This window comes from Mytilus galloprovincialis, chromosome 3, assembly GCF_965363235.1.
Source record: "Mytilus galloprovincialis chromosome 3, xbMytGall1.hap1.1, whole genome shotgun sequence".
NCBI classification, from domain to species: Eukaryota; Metazoa; Mollusca; class Bivalvia; order Mytilida; family Mytilidae; genus Mytilus; species Mytilus galloprovincialis.
The window spans coordinates 27,270,698-27,282,779 of NC_134840.1; the positions used below are offsets into that span (position 1 = coordinate 27,270,698).

General features: G+C 32.1%; 1 protein-coding gene across 2 annotated transcripts in view; it reads right to left on the reverse strand.

Moving 5' to 3' along the window:
• Positions 1-12,082, reverse strand: part of LOC143067586 (WD repeat-containing and planar cell polarity effector protein fritz homolog) — a 41,549-nt gene that overhangs the window by 15,549 nt on the left and 13,918 nt on the right. For both annotated transcript variants that reach the window (XM_076240935.1, XM_076240936.1), the window contains exons 4-14: positions 11,648-11,686; positions 11,063-11,133; positions 10,350-10,409; positions 9,843-9,963; positions 8,635-8,768; positions 8,227-8,304; positions 5,246-5,346; positions 4,816-4,878; positions 4,149-4,248; positions 1,679-1,715; positions 599-669 (exon numbers count right to left, since the gene is read on the reverse strand). In XM_076240935.1, coding sequence (XP_076097050.1) covers positions 599-669; positions 1,679-1,715; positions 4,149-4,248; positions 4,816-4,878; positions 5,246-5,346; positions 8,227-8,304; positions 8,635-8,768; positions 9,843-9,963; positions 10,350-10,409; positions 11,063-11,133; positions 11,648-11,686 — 875 coding nt within the window. The remainder of the gene's footprint in view (positions 1-598; positions 670-1,678; positions 1,716-4,148; positions 4,249-4,815; positions 4,879-5,245; positions 5,347-8,226; positions 8,305-8,634; positions 8,769-9,842; positions 9,964-10,349; positions 10,410-11,062; positions 11,134-11,647; positions 11,687-12,082) is intronic.

Below are 12,082 nucleotides of genomic sequence, written 5' to 3' on the forward strand. Positions count from 1 at the left end.
TCGAATGCCCCCGAAGACTTCCGTTAGCTATTTGGCAACGATAAAGTCCGAGAATAAACTGGACCCCTGCTGTTGTTTCACTGTTATCGTGTGCCAAAGTATCAATCAGCGGGTGACCAGTTTAGTCCGAGAACTCGTGTGTACAATGATGTTCCCGATTCAACTACGGAATCGTCATTTGACATTGACAGTGAATCTGAATTGGTCAGTGAATTAACGGATGAGAAAATAATTATAAAAAGCAAAATCGCTCCACGTCGGACATCTCCCAACGACGAGCATGATTGACACAGTGGCGTTTGATTTATAAACAAAAATGTAGCAAAACGTCTATCTTCATCTTCTTTTATTTTTACATTTACATCTGAATCAACACAAAAATAAACTGTCGTCTGTTGTGTCACCTATTATCCCTTGTCAGTAAATGCTAAAATTATTTGGTGTCGACTTCCGTTTACCTCTACAATCCGAACACCTGTGAAAACCGAACAAAACGCAAACTCCCGTGGGTGTTCGGTTTGGACAGGTTTCACTGTACATCAAATGTTGTAAACCTTTAGCCATAAAATTGTCTATAACTGAGTAAAATCATACATACAATAGAGCCATCAGCACAGCCAAGAACCAATTTATCTTCTAGATGATTTCTACTTAAACAAGTTACATGACCTAAAATTTGAAGAAACAAAATATGTCTGTAAATCTACTAGTATCATGATTGTTTGCCTTGAGTCAGGCAAGTTTTTTTTATGTTCAAATCAAATGAACAGAAAAGGTAATGTTGAATGTTTTCAACATTTGATTCCAGAAAAGATAATATCTGTGCAGTCTTTCAATCTGATAACCTGTGTCTTTCTTTAGTATAGTTTTTGTGAATCACTCAGTTAACATTTAAATATAAATAGTGCCTGTATAGTACTTAGTTCATAAGATAACCAAAAAGAATTTAAAAAAAGATATGAAACATTTACAATGGAAGATTGCTGCTATAATGCAATATTAGTTTACTATTGTTATTAAACCCTGAAGTTTTACAGCAGTCTTTGAAATTGGTTCAGATTGAATTCTGCCCGAACTATAAAAAGCTTGTGTTTGACTGCTGTTAAAATATAGATCTGATATATAAAGCTCATATTAACCAATATGTACACATGTTGTCCTAGGAATAACTACAAAATGGAAGGACTTGCAAGGACATTGCAATATAGTATAATTACTGTAATTGGTTTTCCTGTTAAAATGGTTTTACACTAGTCATTTTGGGGGCCCTTTATAGCTTGCTATTCAGTGTGAGCCAAGGCTACCTGTTTAGGACCATAATTTGACCTATTATGGTTTACTTTTACAAATTGTGACTTGGATGGAGAGTTGTCTCATTTGCACTCATACCACATCTACTTATATCTATATTACAGTTCAGACGGCATTAAGTCATTGTTGAGATCAATTCATTTTTAGACCTGTTTGAATAAGTCATTGTTAAGCATGTTTGTTACAGTATATTTGCTCTAATGTAATTGTTCCAAATCAGAAAGTAAGAGTGTTAAATTTTAAGAACTTCAAAACTAAGTTAACTCTACTGCATTTATACCCCATACAAAACATGAAACTATATAATGAAATAATTGCTTTACTTCCCTTTAATTATATAATGAAATAATCATTTGTTTAAACTTACTTTTAAGTGGAATGGCAATATTTGAAATTCTCTGAATCTGCAATAATAATATTCATAACTTTATTTTTTTTAAATAATATAATTCATATGATTTACTTTAAGCAAATATATCTTTGGGGCAAAATAGCATCAGCGAAAGAATCCCCTCTCATGAAGATATATCTCTCAGTCACAATAATTTTTCAGATAAATCAAAATAGTTTCCTAAAAGAATCATTTTCAGCTAAATTCAAAACTGACCAATTTTAAAAGCTATTTGAATTTAAAAACATATTTTAAGTGTATAAAAGATATTTACATGATTCTTGTTCTTAAATCAAATGATTCCAATGATTCAAAAAATAGCATGGTAATTTTAAAATAATTTTTAGAAAATGAATCAAATGTTTATAGACAAATCCTGCTTAACAGACATGTAAATCTATCAATGATCATATAGTCCAATTCTTTTTGATTTATTACTATAGTATAGAAGAACCTGACCTTATCACAAATACAAGCTCCTTTTAGCCAAAATCAATGATCTGGTTAAAAACATTGGCAAATTGATTTTTATGTTCCAAAAATAATTTTCCTTGAATTATCTCATACATACAACAATGAGCTGTTGTCTCAGCACTACCACTCTGAGACTAACCTTTCCTTGAATTATCTCATATGTAGAAGTATGAGCTGTTGTCTCACTACCACCACTCTGAGACTTACCTTTCCTTGAATTATCTCATATGTAGAAGTATGAGCTATTGTCTCACCGCCACCACTCTGAGACTAACCTTTCCTTGAATTATCTCATATATAGAAGTATGAGCTGTTGTCTCACCGCCACCACTCTGAGACTTAACTTTCCTTGAATAATCTCATATGTAGAAGAATGAGCTGTTGTCTCACCACCACCACTCTGAGACTTACCTTTCCTTGAATTATCCCATATGTAGAAGTATGAGCTGTTGTCTCACTACTGCCACTCTGAGACTTACCTTTCCTTGAATTATCTCATATGTAGAAGTATGAGCTGTTGTCTCACCGCCACCACTCTGAGACTTACCTTTCCTTGAATTATCTCATATATAGAAGTATGAGCTGTTGTCTCACCGCCACCACTCTGAGACTTACCTTTCCTTGAATTATCTCATATGTAGAAGTATGAGCTGTTGTCTCACCACCACCACTCTGAGACTTACCTTTCCTTGAATTATCTCATATGTAGAAGTATGAGCTATTGTCTCACCGCCACCACTCTGAGACTAACCTTTCCTTGAATTATCTCATATATAGAAGTATGAGCTGTTGTCTCACTACTGCCACTCTGAGACTTACCTTTCCTTGAATTATCTCATATGTAGAAGTATGAGCTGTTGTCTCACCGCCACCACTCTGAGACTTACCTTTCCTTGAATTATCTCATATGTAGAAGTATGAGCTGTTGTCTCACCGCCACCACTCTGAGACTTACCTTTCCTTGAATTATCTGATATGTAGAAGTATGAGCTGTTGTCTCACCACCACCACTCTGAGACTTACCTTTCCTTGAATTTCATATGTAGAAGTATGAGCTGTTGTCTCACTACTGCCACTCTGAGACTTATCTTTGCTTGAATTATCTCATATGTAGAAGTATGAGCTGTTGTCTCACCGCCACCACTGTGAGACTTACCTTTCCTTGAATAATCTCATATATAGAAGTATGAGCTGTTGTCTCACCGCCACCACTCTGAGACTTACCTTTTCTTGAATTATTTCATATATAGGAGTATGAGCTGTTGTCTCACCACCACCACTCTGAGACTTACCTTTTCTTGAATTATCTCATATATAGGAGTATGAGCTGTTGTCTCACCACTACCACTCTGAGACTTAACTTTCCTTGAATTATCTCATATGTAGAAGTATGAGCTGTTGTCTCACCGTCACCACTCTGAGACTTACCTTTCCTTGAATAATCTCATATGTAGAAGAATGAGCTGTTGTCTCACCACCACCACTCTGAGACTTACCTTTCCTTGAATTATCCCATATGTAGAAGTATGAGCTGTTGTCTCACTACTGCCACTCTGAGACTTACCTTTCCTTGAATTATCTCATATGTAGAAGTATGAGCTGTTGTCTCACTGCCACCACTCTGAGACTTACCTTTCCTTGAAATATCTCATATGCAGAAGTATGAGCTGTTGTCTCACCGCCACCACTCTGAGACTTACCTTTTCTTGAATTATCTCATATATAGGAGTATGAGCTGTTGTCTCACCGCCACCACTCTGAGACTTACCTTTCCTTGAAATATCTCATATGCAGAAGTATGAGCTGTTGTCTCACCGCCACCACTCTGAGACTTACCTTTTCTTGAATTATCTCATATATAGGAGTATGAGCTGTTGTCTCACTACCACCACTCTGAGACTTATCTTTGCTTGAATTATCTCATATGTAGAAGTATGAGCTGTTGTCTCACCGCCACCACTCTGAGACTTACCTTTCCTTGAATAATCTCATATGTAGAAGTATGAGCTGTTGTCTCACCACCACCACTCTGTGACTGCTCTATAGTGAAAAATCTGTGTGGTTGTAAACAGCTGAAACATATGCATCATAACTCATAGATGAAATATATGAAAAACAAGAATGTGTCCTTAGTACACGAATGCCCCACTCACACTATCATTTTCCATGTTCAATAGACCGTGAAATTGGGGTAAAAACTCTAATTTGGCATTAAAATTAGAAAGATCATATCATAGGGAACATGTGTACTAAGTTTGAAGTCGATTGGACTTCAACTTCATCAAAAACTACCTTGACCAAAAACTTTAACCTGGAGCGGGACAGACGGACGAACAGACAGACGGACGGACGAACGGACGGACGAACGGACGGACGAACGGACGGACGAACGGACGCACAGACCAGAAAACACAATGCCCCTCTACTATCGTAGGTGGGGCATAATAAAAAAAACAGGGTCTCTACTATGACATCAAATTTCTATTATCTTGATAAAGAATTGATGTCATCTATGAGTATGCTTTGTAATATTAGTGAATCAGTGTTTTAATAATCACTCTGAACTGCATGAATTGAGAAAAACAAAATAACAGCATTAAATCTGGACTTTAATTATAAAATCAAGATAAATGACATACCTGAAGCTTGCATGAAATGGATCACACTCTGTCCTATTGTAAGCCAATAAGTCTATATTTGGCCTGAAAATACAATTCAACAGTTTTAACTTTTTTTATTTTTCATAAATGCTAAGCTAATAATTAGTATGCTATTGTTTAATTTTACAACTGCAAAAATATCTACACACATGTATATATATACAAGCATTTTTTTAGATGCTGCATTAATCAATATTAAAGCAATAAACATTAACATCAAGAACTGTTCAATAAAAGACCTGAATATCTCAGATTAATTTAGAATTATTATATTCAGTTTTAAAAAGTATTTTTGCTCAATGAAAATTATTTTATTTAACCTCATATATAAGGGAATGATTTCATATTTTGATGAATAAACTTTCAATTTATTTCAGTATTTTGTTAATAAAAGACTTTGTTTACCTACCCATGTATTGATAGAACTATCAGATTTGCTCTGTCTCTGTCAGTTGACATAGGACTCCATGGCCATGCTTCAATACTGGAGGTTGGCCACCAAACTAAAACCTAAAATATTATCATCAACTGTCCATTTACAATAACAAAAACATGGTCTTAGTATTATATTAAAATTGTAAGCATCCTAAATATGCATGTACTTTTTACCACTGGATGTTGTGATAGTTTTCCATTGTAAAAATAGACAGACGAAAACTTTTGAAAAAATAAAAAAAAACTTAGCAATCAATCACTTTTTTAAGAAGATATATTCCACAGGATAAAGTTCTGAGAAACATATATTTGACTTATTTATCACAACCCAATAAAGTAAACAATGTACTTTGCATTTAAGCGTAAATTATCTGAATAAGCATTAATAGCTCACTGCTTTCCCCTTTTTGCTTCTGCTACTGTTTTCAAGTTTTATATTTAAGTAAATTTAAAACGTAGATTTTTAATTTTATTTTTAGAATTAAATTATCTCCCTTAAAATCTAATAGACAACCATATGGTCAGATAATTTGATTAGAAAACTTTATTGATTTCTGTATTTCTTGTATTTTATTTGTTTCTATAGGTATATTGTTACTTCTCTAAAATCAATTGTCTTAATTAATAATGTATTAACCAACAATCTGTTATTAGAAAAGTATCACAAGTATCTTATTCTTCTCACTGTTAAAGGGTTATTTATAGTTGCTTACATGTCATTTGGTCTATGGCAGATTGTTGTCTCATTGGCAATCATTCAACATCACCTAGTTTTTACTTAACAAAATATTCAGCGATTATAAACATAACAATATAAGGTAAGATATGTCAATCTATCTACATAAGTAATTCAAAACTATAAATTCAGAAATTTTTGTGATTTGGTCATTTTTGACTAAAATGCAATTTAATTTTTGCGATATTTAGAAAAAATCCTGTTTAATTCATATTTCAAAATCCGATTTCTATCTATCACACTCCCTTTCATCTCCTAATGATAAATAAAATGGCTGACTTGCACATCATTTCATGGTATGATTTTAGAATAAGGTTCCTTCCTTCTTTGCTTAATTGGTCAAGTATATTCAACTAAAAATGAAAACTTTAATGACACCATTATTTATCACAAATCTTCATTGTTATCAAAGGTTTTAGGGAAATATAGAGTTAAGCTTTATACTTTAACATTTAAGTGGAAGATTTGCAATGCTTCAGCCAAAAAAATCTGCTAATTCAAAAGTTCAGTTGACAAAAGCGACATAGTGCAACTCAAAATAAAATTACTGCAAAAAAAATATAACACTATGCATAGAAAACATTGTATTTTGCCAAATCCATATATCAGAGATCTATTGTTCTTCAAAGGGTGTAAATATTTAATTCAAAGCAACACTAAAGATTCATTACTTTTAAAAACTAATTATTATGAAAAAACAGGCTCATAATTATGAAATATTTTACAGAATGGATATAAAAGAAGACACAAAGAAAGTTAAAGAATTTAACTTTGATGATATTCTTCCTAAGAATTCTTGTATATCAGACTTTCGCCAAATGTATTTGAAGAAACTATCAAAAACTGTTGTTGATAGCTCAACTGACATACACAAAGAGCTTGTCTGTAAATATCACCTCTGTAATGATCTTTTGAATATGTATCTGAAGAGAGAAATAGTTTCTAAACAGCCGAGGGTCAGATATAAAGCTGGCAATGACTTGTGGGAAGTTAGAGTTAAATCAGAAGAAATGAAACTTACAACTAAAATGAAAACATTCTTACAAGTAATGAGTGAGAGAGGACTAGAGTTTTTACAAAAAGAGGATATTTTTCAGGATTTTGTTGAGATAGACAATTCCACAGAGACTTTTGTTACATATAAAGGTAAAACTGTAAATCTTAAAATCAATCTGGATGCTATATGTCCACAAGAAAGTAGTGAAGACTTTCAACCGAAAGACAATGTAAGCTTGACAACAAAAACAATAAATGAAGGGAATTCAAGAACAGTCTATCCTGACCATAAATTAGACAATAAATTAGGAATAAAAATTGATATCATTGGTCATAATGAGGTCTCATGTAATCCTACAAGGCCAAAAAAAGGCATCTTAAAGACAACAAAACATGTGGATTCATCAGAGACTCTGACTCAGCCAATAGTTGAACTTGATGATACAGATAGTGAAGATGATTTCCCCAATCAAAACCAAGATACAGAAACAGAAGCAAAATGTCATACAATTATTCTAAATTTTGTTTTGAGCTTAAGAAGGTCAATCCCAGCAGACATCGTGCTTAAACAATACGTCTCCAGACTTCTTTTAAATAGACAAAGAAATATGCTAATGGTTTTTCACCTTGGTCCTCTGATAAGGGACCAAGAAATTGTTCTATATCAATATATTAGCAGCAAAGATGCTAGTGAAATGACCGATCGTAATATCACATCTGAGGAAAATGTAGGCAAAGAACATCCAAACCTTGACTCCTATATCAACATATGGATGGAAAATGAAAATAAACTTGTTCATCAGTTTTCAGAAACAAAAGATAGTATAAAAGCTTCAATCTATGAATATCAAGGCCTTGAGAAATTACAATATAAATCTGAGAGGATAAAAAAACAAAAGTCTAAAACTGACAAGAAAAAGGAAAAACAAAATATTGATAAAATAGATCATGTTTCATCATAATATTGTCTCTCACTAAAAAAAAACAACATTGATAGTTCATTGAAGATAGTTTTTTGGTGTTGTCATCAAAAAGATGATCTTTGTAGTATTATTTTAGGATTAAAAGTACTTTTCATGAAGGTGAAATACTAGTAACCAGATAAGTGATCATGAGAATTGCTTTTTCTGAGGTAACTACAATTTAAGTCTAACTATCTATGATTTTTGACTCAGAAGTTTATTTTAAGAATAAATTATTTAGTGAATATTTCTTTTACTCACCATATCTTGACGAGTATTGACCGATACCCTTCTCTCCAAACGTCTACCTAATGGTCCTGGAATGTCCATCTGTACGGTCTGTTTCAATAAAATAATACATAAAGTTTAGCATGGTGACACAAAGTATTTTAATTAATATTGTTAAAATTGAATATCTTATTAATTTGACGAGAAAATTTGAATTATTTTTTATTATGAGTCTTTGAAGAGCATTCTATGGCAGGACTCTACATACTATTTTTAAATAACAGCATGGGACATTCTATATGTGCCTGTCACAAATCAAATCATGTAGTGATTGTGGTTGGTTCCTGTATATTTGTTTTTCATTTATGTCATAAATCAGGTCATTGGTTCTCATTATGTCATGTCTAGGTGGTTTGCATTTATAAAAGGATATGAATTTACCTTGGGTTCCCAAGCAGATATTTTTTCTAATCTCTTTATAGCCTCCCCTATAGGGGGCCTCTTGATGAAGAATCCATAGTCAACTTTAGGTTTATCAGGATATGTTGTAATGAAAAATTGGTCAGAGACAAAAGCTGAAAGTAAACAAATACTTACAATAACATAAACAAAATACAGTAGTGTAAAATTAATTTATTAAATTATTTTCTATTTTAAGTATAGGATGAGGTTTATTTATAGAAAAAAATAGTGAAATCCTATATTTAAAAAAAAGTTTGATTTATACCTGCTAACCCCCTTAAGCAAACAATTTGTTCTTCAATAAAGCCTAAAATAAAATGTATTGGTGCTTACTTTTATGAAGAGGGGTTGTGATCTATACAGCTTTTGATATATATAAAAATCTATGGTATAAGGGGTGGAACGTGACCCAAGTGACAAAATCTTTGATAAATACTGTTAAGGCTGGTAAGAATAAATATAAATACAAACATTTCAGGGGAAGGGATATGTAACACTTTAAAGATCTTAATCAATCAATGAAATGAAGGGATGGGCATTCTCCTAGGAATGAATCCTATAGTGATCTAAATTTTTCTTACCTAGTCAATTGTGAATATGGATTGTTTAGGGTAACATAGGTAAGGAATCCAAATCATTTTATAAGATATGCTGTGGATTCATTATTATTCCGTTGAATACCAATTTTTGTGGATTTCATGGAAAAAGGGGAACCATGGATTTAAATGTTCAAGAACAGCAATCTTTCTATAAGGTTGTTTGTAGACTTTTGTCAAACCATGAAATCAAATATCCACAGGCAGGAGTAGCAGACACAAACCTTTAAATGCATTGAAAACGTCTTACCATGGCAAGAATTAATATATACATGTTTTAAGATTGATAAACAAAAAATCTAAAATCTTATCCTGAAGGACAAAGGTCATGAAGGTCAGACAGATAATCTTCATTGGTATGCAAAATATGGTCTTGAGGTGCAATACCAATGAACCAAATATAAAAAGCCTGTGTAAAAGGACAAAAGAGTTATGTTCATAACATCAAAATGTCCAAAAACAAACATTAAGTTTGATCTTTAATTGAAAGTTCAAAATCACAGGATGTCATCATGATATTTGATTTCATGTTACGGGAATACATTTTCACATGATGTCAATAGCAAACATTAAACCATACATTATACATACCATCTGATACTGTTTCTCCAATACCTTTTCCAACCAATGATTTGTCTATAAAAACTTTCTCAGCATCACCACTAAAACAGCTGAATACAAATGTTACTATGGCCATATTACTCAAGGCAACCTGAAAACAAAGATTGTCAATTAAAACTTTCTCAGCATCATCACTAAAACAGCTGAAGACAAATGTTACTATGGCCATATTACTCAAGGCAATCTAAAGACAAAAATTACAGTGATCAGTGGCCATATCATTTAAGGCCCCCTGAACCTAGATGTTGAAATGGATATGCATATACTTAAGCAACCTTAAAATAAAGGTTACAGTGGTCCTATTATTTAAGGCAACCGGAACCCAAATGCTTAAATGGCCATATCAAACCAACCAACCTAGCAGAAGTTGGCATGTAGAAGTATTTGGTCTCAAAGATTTAACCAGTAATGCATTGGAGCTGAACACTTCTACTTACCAACAATAATAGAAAGATATAAAATAAATATTTCATTTACCTGTAATACTTTTCTACTTCTCCATCTTATATGAACAACTTTGTGTTGAGACAGTAGCTCCTGTTGATTAAATAAAAATGCTTTTTAGAAATACTGAATTATTATTTAGACAATAACTTCTATTGGTAGAATAAGTGTATTTAGTATAAATACTTAATTTGTATAAAGACAATAATTCCTGTTTGTCCAGTATGTGTTACAATACAAAAATTAGTTTGGATTGACAGTAATTTGTTTTGATTTTCTTTATTACCGGTATTTTCTTAATTCTAGTCAGTATCAAGAATAAATGTATACATCTTTTTTCAATTAATTGTGGTCTAAATGAATTATATAAACCAACAGTATACAGCAGATTGCTTAAGTACATGTCCATTATATATAAACTTCATTAGTCAGCTGATGCAATGTAGTGGTCTTGAGGTAGCAGGTTCATCTCCAGTACAAGATTTTGAGTTTGATAAGCATACCCTACTTGTAATTCAAAGTATCGACAAACGGGAAAAATGTTTCTGACACTGATCAGACAATACAAATCATCACTGTCAATTAAGCCACTCACCAAATTTGAAGTCATTTGGTATATCAGTTTCAGAGAAAAGTGATATATGTGATTTCAATTTGAACTTTTTAATATTCTAAAATTAGAAGATTCATTTCCATGGTTTCAATCAAATTTGAAGAGAAATATTTTATCCTGTTATTTACTTTACCTCTACTTCCTTCAATCCATCCTTTAACTTTTCTGGTCTTTTATTTTTTGGTGCCCATATCATATCCTGGGCTACAAAAAGAAAAATCATTTATATTCAAAATGCAATGTATACATGTTATCTATGTAAAAAATTTAAATATAATGTTCAATCAGCAACCTCCAAAATGGTTTATGAAATGACCTTCAGTGTATATCCAATATTTTTCAATCTTTTGACTAGCATACTCAGATAAGTTAAGTCACTTGAGCTCTTTTCTTGTTTTCCAAACTTATACACAGTACATGTATTTTAAGTACCGGTATATATTTGGTTGTCACATAACAATATCAAACACATCACTTACTGTAATTTTGAAAGCAGTGCCACACAAATATTACACTGTATATGTGATTTTACGATATATAAGCATGCAGCAAATTTTTAGAAAATTTATACATTTCTATATCATACAATAATTTTAGAAAATTTTTACAGTAACTTTCAATTTATATGATTTTTTTTAAACAAATCCATCTTAAAACTGATAATTATTTTCAAGAATTGACAGCTACTGAGGGATAAACATTACACTAGATGACTTACCTTCAGTGAAAGCTTTCTTCTCATCATTATACAGTAATTCTGTTGGTCATTTTTATGAAAATAAAATAAAGATATTATTATTTTACTCTTAACTTCCTAGCAAACAGTTTCATGCCTTTTTCGTGCTAAGCTTACACCTATTCATAATTATAGTATCTGAAAACAAGAAGTAAGGCATGTAAGGTGTCTGACAGCTCTGAAAAGTGCTTAAAATTTGAAGTCAACACTGTCAAACGGCGTACGGTTACAATGAAAGTGATACCTGATACTATATGAATGAAGTTATAATGTTCAATAGTATAAATAGGTAACAAAAAAATTTAGTTCATTGCACATAATGAAAAATCCTAAACATCTATGATCTACAAACTGGAAGTAAGTTCTGACAGATTTGAAAAATGATTACATGACCTCATCACTGTCCAGCTGCTGACC